General features: G+C 38.6%; 1 protein-coding gene across 1 annotated transcript in view; it reads left to right on the forward strand.

The window, feature by feature from the left end:
* Nucleotides 1-12067: 12067 nt before the first annotated feature.
* Nucleotides 12068-18487, forward strand: part of CFAP47 (cilia and flagella associated protein 47) — a 291654-nt gene continuing 285234 nt past the window's right edge. Inside the window, exons 1-3 of the mRNA XM_057411837.1 lie at nt 12068-12097; nt 13681-13798; nt 13857-14068. Coding sequence (XP_057267820.1) covers nt 12068-12097; nt 13681-13798; nt 13857-14068 — 360 coding nt within the window. The remainder of the gene's footprint in view (nt 12098-13680; nt 13799-13856; nt 14069-18487) is intronic.

An 18487-nucleotide genomic window follows, 5' to 3' on the forward strand; every position in this document is an offset into this window, starting at 1 on the left:
GTCTCTGTCCTGGAAAACAATGAAAGGTTTTGTAGGGAGGCAGCATGGTCTGCCTCTGTGATGTGCTATAACAGGTTTATGATGTGTAAACCCCAGAACTATGAGCAGGAAATACGGAGATGATTTTACCTTTCAACACAGTCTATGCAGCTGTGACATCAATGCTTCAAAAAATAAAGTTGGAAGAACAGAGAGAGGTTGAGAAGAATCACAAAAATGACTCTAAGGCTGAAGAAAATATTTTACTTTAACAGACATCATTGTTGCATAGTTAATGCACCAATGGCCCTGAATAGTACTCCATCAATAGTGTAGTTCTGTCAATTAAGCTTTCTGGTGCCCCTCAAAAGATTTATATGTATTCATCTAATCTCTCAAACAAGATTTTATATTGGTGCACACAAATGAGATTTATATATATTCCTGACCTATATAGGTTGAAGGCCAGGTATTTTCCTTTGGTTTGCTACTCTCACACTTCTCAGGAACATACTGACCACTGCGACAGCTCTGTGTGCCTGTATACAATAAGTGATTGCCTTCTCTTATAGCAACACAAAGAATATGAAGTATATGTCCAGAAGTCCTTCTGTATTAAATCGGTGAGTTGAGCACTGGATGAAGACACACAACATCCGGCACAGTTTTGTAACATGATTACTAACATGTGAGCCATGCTAAATTAAATCTTGTTCATAAGAAATAGCTAGTTCACTAAAATACATCCTGAGATGCTGACAAAGTTGGACTTGTTTAAATTATCATATGGAAGGTGGCTTTATAAGAGCGTATAAGCACTTTCAAGGGAAAACAATACTAAATAATAAAGGCTTCTCAGTGGAACCAAGCAAAACAATAATCTGTGCTTGGTTATTGAGGCCAGAAATATTCTAAGTACAAATATGGCATATTAACAACAAGGCTGATAAACAACAAGAATAATTGCCAAAGAATTTGAAGTTTCCAATGTTAATGTTGTAAAACCAGTGGTGGATATCTCTTGGAAGACGTGATAGAAATTTTCTTTAGGACTTATTTACCTCTTTATTTAATAGCTTGTGCTATAATGGAAACCAGACTACAAGATCTGACACTGACAGCAAAGGAAATAATCTATGAATAAACTATCGTAAAAATATTACATGAGAAATTGGGTTGGCAAGTACATTTAATTACCTTATAAATCACACCAACGGCTGCTATCCTATCTTGAAATTCTGGGACAGAATCTTTTGTTTTTTTTAGTTTAATTTCCTACTAAGGCTTTAGTATTCAATTCTGATTTGCCATGAAATATATATCATTCATATATAGTGTCATTGTGATATTCAGAAAACTGACCTGACTGGGAAGGCATGCTGTATGTAGGATGTGATTGTTAGAGTTGGAAGAAACCCTACTGAGGTCAAAGGGGTTGAGTATAACATAAAAAGAGGATATTCATCCTTTATTAAATTATACTTGCAATAGAGAGAGGTAATGGAGAATCAATATCATTCTTTTTCTGATGCTTGGGTTTAAAGCAGTATAACACTAAATTCACACAGTAGTTACTCTTGCAGTGCTGATATGGTACTTTGAAATTAACCTGCATTGCTCTAAGTATGAAAGTTACCTCCAAAACTGAAGGTAAAAAGGATTGCTTTGCAAACTACAGTGATGTTGACCTGCTAATTAATTTGAAGTGGTGATTTCATGATCGCTGGCTGCCATTAAATTTGTTCTTGCAGAATCATGCAATGTGTTTGTTTTGAACAGGTACACCAATTTGCCATAGAATTGCGAAATCTATGTGGAATAAAATTGAAACAAATTGCAGGAGACAGATTGAAGGGCTATAGCTTACAGATATAACAGACCAATTTGTTTTGTGATTCCTAATTGTTAACAGGTCAGTGGAATGAAATGTGCTTTCAGAAGCTGCTTTGCTGACATCATCTCATTCAGCACAGAAGCTGTCTCTCTGTATTCATGCCTTTAGAAAGTTCTAGTAGTTGATGCTGAACACATGAAAAATAGCTACAAATACAATAAAAGAACAAAGTATGGGAAACACAGGCTGAGTCATGGAGAGGAAAGAGAAGAAAAGATTAAAAATAAATGCAAAATGAATTAATCAAAAGATGTTGCTGTGGGCAGGCTGGGAGATGAAATAAATCACCAAATGAAAAAGAAAACTGACAAAATAATGTCTGTCAGAAAGAATGGTGATAAATGACTCTAGAATAGTAAATCAGACAAATATAAAATCTTACAACTAAGAAAAATCAAAAGAAAGAAACAAGACAAGAGTAATGGGCAGAAAAAAATTGACTTAGGAAAGGTAAATTTAAAAAACAATTCACAGGGGACAGATCTAAAAGAAATGAGTTGGTCAAATACAGATAAGACGGTCTAAGATAACAAAGAGGGATTTAGCTAACAAAGACAATTTTTGAAAGGTCACATTGAGGATTATTTAATGGTTTTATTAGGTAACAAAGACAAAGAGTAAGGACAAGCAGAGGGAAAAAAATCAGTGTTCTCTTGAGTTTTCTATCAATCTTGGTGTATGCCACAGCTTCTAATTCCTGCATAGGTAATGGCAGGATGGCCTGAAAAATTAAAGGCAGACCTTTTAGAAATTATTTTATGTACATCTATCCCTTTCTGAAATTGTTTTTCTTTTTTGCAGAAGAGTAAGTAGAGGTATCTGAGGGTTCTTTATTTGCCTTTTGTTTGTAACATTTCCTTTCTAAGGAGTTACAAAAAAAGCCTTTTGAAGTATGAGCTGTATTTAGTTATTCACTGTTAAAAATACAAACTTTTTTTTTTTTAAAAAAAAAGCTTACAGATTTCCAATATGTAGATTTCTAAGAAATAATGCCAATTTTAGGACTTCCTTTTAGAATATAGAACTGAAAGATGCCCCTTTTTCCTTTTAACTCACTAAAAAAAACCTTTACTGTTACTAAATGTCAGTCACGGGTAGTCTGATCTACTGGTCTAAACAGGATGTAGTTGACATGAAAGAACTATTGTCTTCAGAAGCTTGTTGTCAAATAATGTGCATGATCTCCCCTCCTAAAAATGACTCATTGAGAGCAAAGGCACAGAACAGCTACAAAGAATTGCTCTTATTCAGAAAAACTAAATAACTTATGTAATCTTTTGTGCTTGAATGCAGGCCACCGGATCATGATAGAGAGGGCATGTGTACAGCCCCTGCATATTTCTGACAGAGATGAAAAAGTGTAATTGTAGATTCTATTCCTCAGTAGCTTTTAGCTGGATGCAGTAGTATTTCTGCAATTGTACCATTTTTTCTGGTTTACATAGTATTTGCCTGAGTCAAGGTTTTTCTGTCTACAGATGGCTGCTTCCCCAGTCTCCTTGAGTCACCTCCCCAGCTGGGCAGCTACTTGGCTGTTTCTGCACCTCAGACTCTTCTGGACCCTTGAGAGGGTGCCAGTATCACAGCAGCTCACTTACTGTGTGAGACCCCTCAGGAACACCTCCAGATAAGGACTTCTTTTGAATCTTTTAGAAGCCATTTTTCAGCAGTAAATTAGACTGCTAATCTCCACTAGCAGCTGCTTAGCTTTGTTGTTGAAGCTGCAGTTACATGGACTAAATCTCTTTAGAAACTACAAGTATACTGCAAGGTCACCAACTCGCTAAACAGTACCTGGCTGTCTTATACACGCCTTTTTCAACCTCTTCCCTTTGTCCTTCTGCTGCTCAGGCGTCACTGGAGCAGTCAGCACCCTACAGCAGGATGTTTCACCACCTCCAGTGCTAACAACTTTTGCTGTCGTTCCCAGCTATGAATTGTCAATGGCCATTAACTTTTTGTCCAGACTACGCCACTATCCTTAACTTTTTCCACTGTCAGAAAAACATGCTAATCTAGAAAAACTGAATATAAATCTGCATGCAGATATAATCTTCAATCTACTACAAACCTGATAGTTAAATAATCCAACTCTTCTTTATTCTGTTTGTACTGATTAACAAGTATCAACATATTCTTTTACCATTTTATATACTGAATAATATACATACTTGTTGAACTTTTCCAGCTTCCCAGTCTGCTGTTTCATGTGTGAATTCTTCCACATCTTTCGAGATTGCAGCTACTGACCTACACCTCTTATATGTCTCATTGCATGTGTTTTCACGTTAGCCTTTTGAAATATTTTATTATTCTTCATTAATTATTTTGTTCTAGCAAGGTGTGAAATGTTTTCTAGTTCTTTCAGATACTTCAAGGACTTTGTGCCAAAAATTCTAGCAAACTTCCAGCAGACTTCCCTAGTACATTCAATTGAAACCATCCCAAATTATGCTTCAATTGTGCTCTTGGTAGTGTAGGATTAAGAAGTTACTTATACAGGCATTTTTGTATCTTTATTTTTACATTCACATTTGTTTGTCTTTCATCCAGAATGTTTAAATACTTTGGAATAACAAAGACTTTCAATTTCTTAATGTCTTTCATATCTGGAACTTGCATTTGTAAATTTTAGCTACGTGTTGGTGGGCTATTTTTATACTTATGTGTCCTTGGACTTTCTAGTTTTAAAGTGGAGACTGAATATAACTAAGATTAGGCTAATTAGAGTTTTCTGGAATGCCGATGATGTCTTTAAAATGCCAGAACAAAGGTCTACTATTCAAAGTGTCAATAAAGCTGATCTTGATGTCCCTGGTTACCTCCGCAGCCATCAGAGTGTCTTTATTTGCAGTCATGGATCTCGGATTTAGAGACACATCCATAGATGGTGGACCCTGCTATAGGACAGTGGAATGAATGAAGAAGGGACAGTAAGGATAATTAGTTATTGGAATCAAACAAAGAATACAAGTATGTCAGAATTGGAGATCTTTATACCAGGATCTCTACAAGATAAGTTTTAGTACAAAACCAACTACTGGAATTAAATAAGCAATTAGATCTTAGTAAATCACAAGGCATTTATATTGCTGGAAGTCTAATTAGATGATAACAAAACCTTTTTGTCTTAGATTATAAAAAGTCACTGATGACTATGCTGACTACCAGGAAATGCTTCACAATCTGTGGCAAGATGTAACAAGATGTGTCAAATACTGTGGGTATTAGGCCCCTGAAGCTACATAGGCTGATGGAGGAGTGCTGGCCTTGTGATGTTAAAGAAATGCTGATTATGTTCTTGGCTAGAAACTTGAAAAACTTTGTAAGCTGGCTTCTAGACCTGTGGGTAAGAACTTGTGGGGAAATGTTCCAGTGATTGCTGAAAGCTGAATTTGAGTTAAATTATGCCACTGTGAAATGTAAGCGCCTAATTCAAATATAAGGAATTTAAAATCTGTATTAAAATGTTGTTATACTTCTTCAACATATAATGGCATTGGGCATATGAATTTCTTTTCAGAATGTGGACAAAAATACAAAAATATTATGATAATAGAATTCAGCAGTATAAATTGCTGTGCTATATCTGACCACTTTTTTGGCAACAGAGAAAAGAAGAGCACTGTGGTAAATATAGTAGCTTGGTTGATCTGTGCAGTTCAGTGCACAGCTGTTCTTAGTGCTGGGAGGCCTGCAAGGGAAGACAAATGCGAAATAAGCCATGCATACAAATCCCTAGTGAATTACTATTCTTGTGGCTGATAGGCTCAGCTAAGTGCCTCCTCTTAGGACTAATGGAGACTCACAATCTGCATACCACTGATTTGTGCAAAATTAAAGATAAATCCTGGAAAAGGTTCATTAACAGTTGGGAGTGGGGAACAGCATAAAAACACTCTCCTCAAATACTCAGCTTATTTTGAAAATATGAGACCCTGAAATGTTTATCAAGAAAACTCTGCAGAAAGTATTTATAAATGTCCCCAATGCTGGGGATAGTTCTTTGATGGTAGTTGCTTTGCTCTTACATAGATCATCTCATCTGAGAACACATGGAGACATAAGAAACAGATACTGCTAAACTTAGTGTTTTTTATATATTAGAAGATCACACCACGATAACTCACAGTGCATATGGATAGGTGCCTGGCTGAAGGAACAACTTTTGTCGTCGCCTTTTCTCCACCTCCTTCCTCCTGTCTCCCCATAGCAGGTCCATCCGTTGCTAACACTGCTGTGCCAGGTAGGACTCATGGGAGCAGAAGTGGATCCACTTTCAGTCAGTTACTGAAAGAAGCTGGTTTTTGCTCTCTATAGCAGATTTATCAACGTATGATCAAAGTATTTATTAGCCTGCTACATTACATTAGTAGCTCTTAAACGGGATTTTATCTCAATTGGAAATGCCTCTTACCTGTAAGTCAGATTATACTCATACACCCTAAGGTATTTACGAAGTTCGGGAAGAACTTATTTTGATCATTTTAGTATTTCCTAAGAATTAGTATTCTTGCAAATAAATTTGTTTTACATTTTCTTTCACCAAACATATAGGCAGTTAGAACTCAGAGATATAAGCATATTCAATTATAGTAAAGCATCTGTAAAGTTTTCTGAACCTCTTGCATTTCCAAAATGCACATTGAATGTGCTGAGAGGCTACACAGTGCCTAGATAAATTAACAAAATCACATCTTCTCCCAGAAAATGTGAAATCTGCCTGCATATAGGTAGGTAGTTCTCTGGGTTGAAGAAAGAATTCTGTAGGAGACACTATCAAAATATTTTGATTTTCATGGGTCTACACTTTTAGGCATGTAGATATTGCAAAATTATTAAGTAAAATTACACTTTCATCATGCCTTGCCCAATTAATATTTTGGGTATGATTTACCCAGCTTGCTTTCTGCACATGGGGATGGCCTGTTTCTGCACCTTGAATGTTTCCTTCTGGAAGAGCATCCAGCCTTCCTGGATTCTTTTGCCTTTCAGTACTGCCTCCCAAGGGACTCTGTCAAATAGTCTCCTAAACAAGTCAAAGCCTGCCCTCTGGAAGTCCACAGTAGCATTTCTGCTGACTCTCATCCTTACTTCTCCAGGAATTGAAAACTACCATTTCATGGTTGCTATGCCCAAGACAGCCTCCAGCCAGGGTGCCTTCCCTGGTTGTCTCACTCACCAGCTATTTAAGGATGGTATCTTTCACACACTCCAGGAACCTTCTAGACTCTTTCTTCTCTGCTGTACTGTAGCCAGCAGGTATCTGGTAGGTTGCAGTCCCCCAGGGAAAGAAAGACTAGTGATTGTAATTTCAGGAATGTGGATCCCTCTTCAGTTAATAGAAAGTAATAAGTACTGAAGAAATGAGATTCAACTTGCAACAGTTCCCCAGACTATTAGCTCTGTGTGAATAGCCTTCAAGAATGCTAATACTGTTCTTGTCTTACAACACTGATGGATGTAATTTTGTTGTTACTATATAGGTGCTTAACGAAATTGCTGAAAAAAAATTATTGCCAAGTTGTTATTCCCCCCCCCCCCAGTTCATTAAATATATTTCACTATGGCTAGGAAAAATGAGAAAGTGCAAAATGCCCTTTCTATGTAGCCTAAAATGCAAACATATCTAATGTACCATAATGAATAGACATGCTATATCTGTAGCTGATAAATTAGGTCATGATAACAGGTGAAATGAAATGTAGATAAGGTGAAAGTACCGCATGTTGAAAGGAGGAGCTGAAGGCCTGCGGAGCCTCTATGTTGATATGACCAGCCAAAAAGAGGAATGGATGTCAGTGAAGTGAAACCAATTTAATGCCTGCTTTATGCAAAATGTCAATACAGACAGGATATTAAACTGCATTAAGAAAAGTACAGACAGATTTACAGGTAAACCTCAGCATTTAAAAATAGCTGGTGACTAGAAAAGGAACAACAAATCACATTGAGAAACCCTGAACCAGAGAAAAATATATATAAACACAGGATTAAGCTGAGCAAGAAATATTAGGACAGAGATATTAAAATAAAGAACGGAAAAGTGAAGGTCAGTTGGATGCCCATGTTTCACCTTTTTTCCTTAGCGTGGGATAAAATATTAAAATAGCAATATAAAAAAAAATCTGTAAAATTCATAAAAGAAAGCATATGTTGATGCAATGTGTCATTAACTTACTGAGTAGCATTCATTCCCCAAAGTATGTATCTTCAGTGCTCTGCAAGATATATTCTATCCTAATTCCCGTTTAGTGCAATACTGAAGCTTTGTTATTGATCTTCAAGGCCGTTATTGCATAAGAACCCAGCTAAATTGGATAGTACTGTTTCATCTGTAACTTATGAAGACAAATGAGCTCTCTTAGTATAATGCAGCAAACTGATGATGTTCATGAGGAGTATTTTCAGGAAAAGTAGATTCATACAGAGCAGCCCTAAAGAGAAGAATCAAGTATTAAATATGACTGCAAACTTTATTTATCTTATTAAGCACTTGGACTGTAAGGAAGTAAGTTGGATAAATTGCTTATAAAATGTAAAAGATACAGGTATAATAAAAATATATGTAATTGTACTGTAAAATGATTAGGCAGTAATTTTCATCCTTCAGGCAAAAGAAAATAAATTCACTAATATCTGAACATGGTCCTTAATAATTATATCATTACTGCCTAAGAAAAAATTCTTGAAATTATTTAAGTAACTAAATAGCAGGAGACCTGCATAAAGCTAATGTGATATATGTAATTACATTTTAAATACTTACGTAAGGGAAGGGGAATGATTATCCTCTGCAGGTACTTGTCTCACTCCTAACCATAATGGAAGCTTGGACTAGACATTGATTTTTTTACTAGTGAAATGTGGCATGATGAATCCCACCATTAGTAACTTTAGGAAATCACATCTTATTTGTGTACAGTGGAAATTTAATATTGATTCATTGGTGCCAATAGCTGTTGACATCTTGATGTCAGTCTGGAAAGTCTACTGGTTCAGTGTGGTAAATACCATGATTTTATGGTAGTCCTTAAAAGCTACATACAGCTGTTAGAGCAAGCCTGATTTATATGAGAGGTTTTTCAAAACCATCCCTTATTGCAATCTCCTATTACCTATATCTATGCAGTTTCTCTATAGTTATGTTCTGTTTTAATCAGAGATGATCTGCCCAGCTCAGAAGCATACATCATCATGTTTCTCAGTGTGGTTCACTGATTTTTTTTTCTACCCAATAATTTTATATTTGCCTAATACATGGTATTTATGAGTAGTTATGGATGCTTTTAGAGTTACTAAATTTTTCATGAACAAGGATGTTTTCACACATTCTGACTAAAAAAGATACCAGATGCAGAAAGCATTTCCATTGGAGCAGACTGCAGGAAACAAAGGACACATTTGTACTTTGGTGCTGAAATCTTTGGACTAACTGCTGTGAGCTCTCAGGACCAAAATGTTCAGCTCAGCACTGTGTGCTCGTACTAGCCTTGGTCCTCAAATCAGTATTGTCAGTTTATAGCAATACTGTGACTGAAAGGTTACATTGATAAACCCACTCTGCTTCTGCTGTATAGGTACGTATAATCCCCCAGCGTGTGGCTCCTGAAGCCCTAAACCATACTGCTGAATAATGGAGACTGTATATATTTATGATACAGGGTTTTAATTTACCAATTTTTAAAGAGTCACTCTAAAACAAAGAAAAGGGAAGGCATTTGTGATCTGTCTGTCATTTAATTTTGGAAATAGTTTTGGTCCCGCTCCTTTCAATCCAATCTGAGAAGGAAGAACAGCTTAGAGACTGTCAATTCTTACATGCTTTTTGAAGACCAATGGTTTCACTGAGACAAAAGAGGAACTAAAATCATTAGTTTTGCTTCTCACAGAATGCTTTGTTTAGTAAGAGACCTTTAGAGAGAATTAGAGCCCAGATCTGCCATTTTGAACATTCTCTTTTCCCATTAAATGCAGCAATTTGCAAGATTATATGCAAAGGAATATAATTTATTAGTCATCATTATTTGGACTTTGTCTGATTCTAACTTCTAAAAAATACATTTTACTTGTTTTACCGGTAAGTGGCACTATTTCCTTCTAGTGTATTCTAAATATATTTGGTCCTCCTGAAGTTGAATAAATAGGTCAGCTTTCACAGTTCCTCTGGATTCAGATTCCAGCAATGAAGTGCAGTATGAGTGGCAGTTTGTTCAAACTAATTTAATTATCTCAGGTATCACTGCCATTTCTTGTTGCAGAATTACTGTCAAATACACCACCCTTATGATAGTTTTAAATGCTCCTTTTTCTAACCTCTTGAATTCTTTCTGAAGGGATTTGTCTATGGTTTTAGAGATTCCTAGATGAGTGAGAGCTATTTCTGATGTAATAGGTGACTCGGTCAGTGCAGAGGTACCTTGACCCATGTTCAGAACATGGGCAGATAGGATCAGTGTCTCAGGTCTTGCTGCGTTTTAATACATGTTTTCTAATATTTTTCTACCCTTGTGCAGCACAAGAGAACAGACTGGTGATGGCTTTCTGATTGTCGTGGTTTAAACCCAGTCAGGCAATTCGTTCGCTCACTTCCCCTGCTTTCTTGCCCTCCCCCTGCTCTCGGAGGGACGGAGAGGAGAATCAAAAGAATGCAACTCCCACGGGTTGAGATAAGAACAGTTTAGTAACTAAGGTATAACACAAATCACTACTGCTACCACCAATAATAATAATGACAAAGGAAATAACAAGGGAAGAGAATACAACACCTCAGCACCAGCTGACCGATAACTCGCCCCCCAAGCCCGACCAAGCTCCGACCGATACCTCCTCCAACCCTGCAGTCCCCCAGCCCTTCCGGCTAACTCCCAGTTACATCCTGGGCATGACGTGCTGTGGTATGGAATACCTTTGGTCAGTTTGGGTCAGGTGTCCTGTCTCTGCTTCCTCCTGGCTTCCCCTCCTCCCTGGCAGAGCATGAGCCTCACAAAGTCCTTGGCCAAACCAAAACATCATTGTTATCAGCTCTGTTCCCAAGCTGAAAGTCAAAACACTGCACTGCACCAGCTACCAAGAAGGAGAAAAATGACTGCTACTGCTGAACCCAGGACACTGATTCTGCATCTCATTTTACATGAGGCCCCAGTGTAGATTCGAACAAGCTGGGGCTATTTAATTTTTTTTTTAAAATAGCCGTTTCTGTGAAATGGAAAGTACTAACAGTGCTCTTCTGGTTTTCTGCCTGGAACCTCGGAGGATAGTCAGATTAGCAGTCAAAAAAGTTTAAGGTCTGGAAAGTCTAGCTTATGAAAGATGGAAATGACTCAGATACTGGAGCGTGGTGGAGATTTATATAAGGTTATAATATTCACTCTGATGACTATAATGCAATTTTGAGAAGTTTGCTGTGAAGCTTTATTATTGATCATGATACTGCTAAGGCGAATGCAGTATGAATTGTACAGCTTACTGCACTGTAAAATAGCATGAATTTCTGCAGAAGTAAAATTGCTTTTAATGTGGTCATATGATTTCGTGATAAAGGATAAGGGATGTACAGAATCTATCCTCCAGCACTAGTTATAAAGATTCTGTCATCAAAACAGATGCCTGGTCCTTTACAATAATTTTCACTTTGAGATGATTATTAGGTGACTGATAAAAAAATTTTATGAAGCCATCATAAACTAAGGAAAGGAAGGAGCAGAATCCATTATCTAATGTTGTTTCGTAATGAGATATCATAATGATGGCAATTGTAAGCATTTAGATATAATGATCTGCAGAAGAGGAAGAGAGCCTCGCCAAACTATTTCAGAGAGATCAGGATTTTTTTAATGCAGAACTTGGCTCCTCTATAAAGAAGCTAAATCACAGTTAAAATTTGTTTTAAACAAAATTAGTTAAACTGATAAAAATTTTCTGCTGACATATCTATATCAAGTCAGGTGAAAATAGGGCAGTGTTCTTTGCTGCTAATTCTTTTATGAAAGAATTGATTTTTAAAGATTTCTGTCTCTGCTGGTAGCTCAAGCCCCATTCCCAAAGTTACCACCCTATGATAGTGCTGCTTCAGCTGTTCATGAAATAGTGCTATAAACTGAATCCAAGACTTTATCTTGCCTAAAGACCACCCTCCTCCAATGACATCAGGATTGTTTCACAGGTCAGGTTTATTATATAGCCCTCAGCAGAATGAAGGCTAGTGACCTGACAGGGAAGCAGGTGAGAATGTAGGACACCAGGAGGGTCAGATGGAGTAGTGAGGGCAGGGACCTTCTGGACATCTCTTCTACTCCAGCAAGGTTTGAACCGAAATGCAAAACCATAAGCAAGTTTTGTTTCTAAAAATATTATGTGTTTGTATTAGGTTTGTGTGATCAGAAAGACAGAACATTTCCATGTTCATGTGAAAACTGAGAAATAACACAACGTAAGATGAACTAATGAGCTTGTGACTTTTTGGCACCATCATGAAGTCTGTATAAAGTCTTTGAAGGTTTCTCTTTCTTTAGATCAGATATTTCTTAGGTGTGATATTGTGTCCCATGACTTTTCCTCAAGATTTCAGTCAAGGATCAGAGAAACTATGTAGGTGTGTTCTCCATTCTCTAAAGTGAAAAAGCAGAGGAGTTTAATTCCTTGATAACTTAATCTTCTTCTTTTCTTTTTTTTTTCTTTTTGTCTGTGTGTGCCAGTTAAGTACAATCATGTTGCCATAAAAGAGATTCAAGCAGTCTTCCTGAAGAACTCCTTTCAGATGCCTGTATTCTACTTACTCTTGGTAGCTTTTACTTGAATTTTTAAGAGGGACGGAAAGACCTGTTAGTGTCCTTCCACAATAATAGAAACAAAGGCTCTCCTCTCCCCTTGCTCACTTCAGGTTTCCTCACCCATTAAAATCAGGCTTTTTGCCTTTCATGTACTTTGTAGTTCTGATCTGTGCCATCCATGTTTGCACTGCTCATATTTGACTTTTAAAATATAAATAGTTTGAGTCTTTACACACTTTCAAGGGATGAAGTAATCCAAAGCAAAATATTTTGGGATAAACTGATGTTTGAGGTTCTGAGTGCATACTGTTCCCTCTCCTTGCTTCTGCTATTTTGAGGTAAAGCGTAACACAGCCCATTATCCTCCAAGTTCTGCCTAAGTGCTGGATTCTTGTCAACTTCATTTTACCACTTCAGTTACAGCATAAGGATACAGCACAGGAGCACATCTTTCACCACTCAGTAAATGCATGTAATGAATTATTAGTGTAGCCACTGGCGCTGCAGACACTGCACTAACAAGTGTGTTAGTGCCCTGCTTTGGCTCTGTGTAGACAATATCTGTCATTAACATGCATGCCCAGAAGATAAATCAAGGCATTTTTATTTCAGCCTAATCCATCTTTAAGAAAGCCAGGGCAGGAACAGTGTCCCTTCACTGTCCTGGGCTGTTGTTGGAGGGGAACTCACAGCAGGAAAACTGCTCAGGTGAAAAAGGGACAATGCTGGACAAGTGGGAGGAGACACGGGCTCGGGTGTCTCTTTCGTAGAGCCATAGAATGGTCTGTGTTGGAAATGACCTTAAGATCATGTAGTTCCAACCCTTGCCATGGGCAGGGACACCTCCCACTAGACCAGGTTGCTCAAAACCCAGTCCAAGCTGGCTTTGGCAGTGTTCAAGGCCAGGCTGGACGGGGCTTTGAGCAACCTGGTCTAGTGGGAGGTGTCCTTTACTTAATAAAGACAGGCCAATGGGATGTGGCCGTTTTGATGCACCTCCAAAACAGGGGGTCTGGGGTTTTTATTTCCTTCCAGCTCATGCCCAGCCTCGCGTCCGTGGAATTACACCCGAACGCCGCCGGAGCCGCTGCCCGCCCAGCCCCGGGCCGAGCCCCTAGCCGCGTCCCTGCCCCGTTTCGTCCTCTTCCGATTGGTGGGTATGGAAGCTCCGCTCTTTTGCTTCCAATCAGCGTCCTGCGTCCGTTGCTAAGCGATCGTTTCCAAGCCGCGTAGGCCGCCCGGTGAGACGGCGGCGGCGGCCATGGCGGGTGGGTGGCGGGACGTGGCCGGGGTCCGCATCGACCCGGCCGAGCTGTGCTTCAGGGACGCGCTGCCGGGAAACTGCTACCGCGCCGCGCTCAGCATCCAGAACCAGCGGCTGGGGAGCTGTCGTCTCCAGCTGCTGCCGCCGCGCCGGCCCCAGGTGAGGGATGGCCGGGAGGGAAGCGGAGGGGAGTGTCTGCCCCCACGGCCCCTTCCCGGGCGGATCTAACGTCGCCGAGGTTTGCCATTCTTTACGAGTCAGTTGTTGGCTCTGTGCTTGTTTGTGCAGTTCCTCGCACCGCTCCGGCGTACATGAATAACGGCAGTGCCCCATGCAGACGCTCCACCCAGGGTCTCGAGGGTCTCTGTCCCTCCCTCCAGGGCTTGTCCTGGCTGAGGGACTGTTACCCCACTCGCCTAGCGCTTACCAAATGAGTGCCCCCCTTGAAGTGCAGAACACTGTCAGAGGCAAAAGAGATCTCAATGCCCAGCTTTTATTACTGAAGTTTTGCAGAAAGGGCTGCCCACCTTGGTAGGTCCTCAGGCTGAGAAACTCAATAGCCAAAACAATTAAGTAGGTATTTGTTTATTCGGCGCTGGGCGCGTGGGGATTGCTCCTGCTAACACGCGCACTCACTGCCCAGCTTATCACAGTTTTATGTTGGTAGATACACATATTCATAAGATTTCTGAGAAGAGGAGGGGTCCTTCTTGGAACTCTGCCATTCCTCCTTGGGCGTGCGTACTGTCCTCTGGTGGCGGTGGACAGTGGTTGTGAGGATGAAGGCTCAAAGTCTTCCCCTAAATTGAACTTTTCACCTTTTCTCTTGGAGTATGTGCAAGTACTTTCATGGCAGTTTTCCAGACCGCTGAAGCAGCCCTAACCAGTATACATCTTTAGCACACAAGCAGTTCCTATTGGCTTAGGCCTAGACAAGCAGTAGCAAAGTTGCTTAATTAACTTACTGTCCTTACAATTTTGTGCTTTTTCTTTTTCTTAAAGCTTCTTTGTCTTAGTATATAGCTTCTTTGTCTTAGTGAATTTCTATTATCAATTACCCCCTTTTTCTGTAACTTTAAGAAATTCTTTTGCATTTGCACAGAAAGATAACTGTTTCTTTAATTTTGTACCATATGAGAGGTTATGCAGTTGGTATATTTTATTTACTGCTACATAGATTCCTGCTAAATTTCTACTTATTTTTTTTAACACAACCTAAGGTTATTTTTATTAATATAATTATTACTATAATTACAATTAGAGTTTGTATCAAGGTAGCAAGCCAACCTGCGAGAGAAAACCCAAATACCTGTAGAATTTTGTTGAACCAAGTAGTTTCCATATTTTTTTTAAAGCTCTACTGTCTCATGCTATTTTCTTAATTTGATCAATTTGCTTATTTAAATCTTGAGTGACATTTGAAATGTATATACAACGTTTTTTAATCCTAGAAAGCCACATGTCCCATGTTCTTTTAAAAGGAGTAGGTCTCATGACAGTCTATTTTGCAATATCATTTTGGAAGTTGTCTGTAATTGCCTGTTTAAGTCCTGCAAACCCTTCTGGGTGGAGTTCGCTAAGCTTTCTACCTGTTGAGTAAGGTTATGTAAAAAAAAATATTTTCTAATATCGGGTATCCTGGAGTGAAGGTAGTCCATAATACTATATGTCCATAATACTAGTCTATAGTCCATAATATTCTTGTACCTGTGGTAGGGGATTACCAATTATCCTGACTTTCTCTCTTTATTCGTCTCCATAGAGATGGTTGCAAGGGGGATTTTCTCCATAATGGACATAATGTTAATAATCCCAAGGTCCATTGTTTTGTTTTATCTATTATTTGTAAATGAGTGGTCCAAATTCCATCACTGCCTACCCAAACAACATGGCCGATTGTTTTTATAGTAACCTGGAGGCAGTTGAGAGCCATGTATTGTTATTAGTTAAATGTGACCAAGTGCCATTTAACTGCGTAAAGTAATTCCTACAAATGTATCTTAATCTCAATGCTTGGGCAACAGGCACTAGGCGTTGTATCTCTGGTTCTGTAGAGCTGCAATTATATACTCTAGTGCAGTTCCATTGTGGCTTATTAACGGTGTTCTTTTTTCTCATTTCCTCAATATTGCTGTAACTCACCTGCACCCACAATGGATCTTTAGGACTACCTTCAATTCCCTGTAAATTCTATATGCCACCCAGTTGAAGACATAACTTCCCAGGATCCTTTCTGAACATCTTTCCAAACCTTTGGTATCTGACAGCCCCATGGAATCTTTGTACATTGATCTCCAGAGGGCTGGTATGTTACTTCCTTGGCCCAAGAAGTGGGAGGTTTAGTTACATTACACTTGGTCACTGAGCCGTTGACTTTTTTATCATTCAGAGAGTAATTTCCTTCAGTATCTACCCATTGTAACTTGCTTTCACTATATCCTTGCCACATATTTTCCAAAATTTTAGTCAAATTGGTGAGTAAAATTCCCCATGGAGTTCTCTTTCCTGCCTCAGTTGACATTGGTAGACAGGCAGTAATGGAGGATACATTCTGTATTCTTGAAATAATTGCAAAATTAAATTTTTATTATGACCAATGCTACAGCCTGTATACATTAACATTAGCAGCCATAAATTCATTGTCCCGTATCTCCCTGGAATTTCATTTGTAAAGGTCCTGTAGCTTCCACTCTGCACTCTGTGGGTGTCTTCTTTATTCTGGAATAATGGATCCAGGAAGGTCATTCTCGGATGTTAACAGCTATGAACGTTGTTTGCAGCACTTGGTATGATCTGTCCCACTTTTCCTGAAGAGGGTCACCTGAAAAATTCTTAATATATATCCAGTCACCCGGGTTAAAAGAGTGAACTTTATGGTCTATGCTTTTAACTTTAGTTTCTGACGCTTGTTTATGGACTTCTTCTAATTGTTTATCCAAAGAGATCATATATTCTTGGAGACAGTGATTTCTTAATTGTTTTAGATTGTCATTATTTATTCCAACTGTCTGGTATGGCCTTCCAAACAGAATTTCAAAAGGACTTAACTTTTCCTTAGCTCTCGGTTTTACATGTATTCTCAATAGAGTGATAGGAAGCGCCTGATAGTAGGAGTATAAATGAGTTTCCTGAAAAATTTTAGCAATTTGTTGCTTAATTATATGATTCATCTTTTCTACTTGTCCACTAGCTTGTGGTCCACATGGAGTATGAAGCTGCTAATTAATTCCTAATATTTTGCTAACCAGTTGCTGTACTTGTGCACAAAAATGTGTTCCTTGATCAATGAAATAACTATTGGTACTTCAAATCTGGGTATTATTTCATTTAATATCACTTTAGTCACTTCTATTGCCTTATTAGTTCTACATGGAAAAGCTTCTGGCCATCCAGAAAAGGTGTCTGTTAATACTAGTAAACATCAGTAACCCCCTTTTCTTGGTAATTCAGAAAAATCAATTTATCAATGTTCTCCCAGAATGCTTCCTCTTGCTATAGTTCCCTGTTCTATTTTCTTTCCTGTATTAGGATTGTTAAACAGATCACACATTGGTGAGTGACTTGTCTGACAGTAGTCTACAGATTTTTCCCTTCCAGTGCAGTCTTCAGTTATTCATATAAAGAGTCTGTTCCCCAATGAGTCTTATTATGTTCATCTTTGACAAATTTTCATATTTGATTGCCCAGTCGTTTAGATGAGCCTATCCCTGAGATGGAATTTGCCCCCTTTTTCTTGAATCCATTTCTGATCTGAATCTGAATGCTTGATCTATAATTTTTCCTTAAGGAGCTAATGCCATCACCAAGGGCTCTTGTGTTTGTTCTGCCGCCTGCCTGGCCATATGATTGACCAATCTGTTACCTCTTTCTGGATCAGTATCACCCTTAAGGTGTCCTCGACAATGAATAATAGTGGCTTGTGCAAGTATACCCTTTAATATTATTAATTTAATTAATACAAATTATTAATATTAATTGTACAGCCTTTAATAAATGGAGGATCTCCTCTGCATATTTAATTTGTTTTCCTTGTGGCATTAACAAGGTTCATTCTTTTCAAACTACCCCATGGGCATTAGCGACTCCAAAAGCATACTTAGAATCTGTCCATATGTTAATTTTCTTCCCTTTTGCCAGTTCCAGTGCCCTTATTACGTCAATGAGTTCTGCCTTTGGAGCAGATGTTCCTACAGGTAGATGATTTGATTCAGTTACCCCTGTAGTGGTGGTAATTGCATATCCTGACTTATGAATTCCTTGGTGAACAAAACTGCTTTCATCAGTATACCAGGAATCTTGTGCTTCTTCTAGAGGCTCTTCTTTTAAGTCAGGTCTGCTTGCGTAAACAGCTTCTAAAGTCTCAATACAGTCATGTTCCAGTGGTTCTGTAGCTTTTCCTTCAAGAAAGGGAGCTGGATTTACAGCACTAGTGATCTAAATTTCCACATCGTCTGACTCGACTAATATTGCCTGATATTTTAGGAATCTTAGACGGGGATAGCCAATGATTACCTTTCTGCTCAAGCACTGCTGACACATCATGTGATACCAGCACTGTTATCTTCTGACTCAAACTTA

Source organism: Pezoporus wallicus, unplaced genomic scaffold, assembly GCF_028554395.1.
Source record: "Pezoporus wallicus isolate ANWC-B61680 ecotype Strahan unplaced genomic scaffold, APGP_CSIRO_Pwel_v1 contig_1438, whole genome shotgun sequence".
Lineage (NCBI taxonomy): Eukaryota > Metazoa > Chordata > Aves > Psittaciformes > Psittacidae > Pezoporus > Pezoporus wallicus.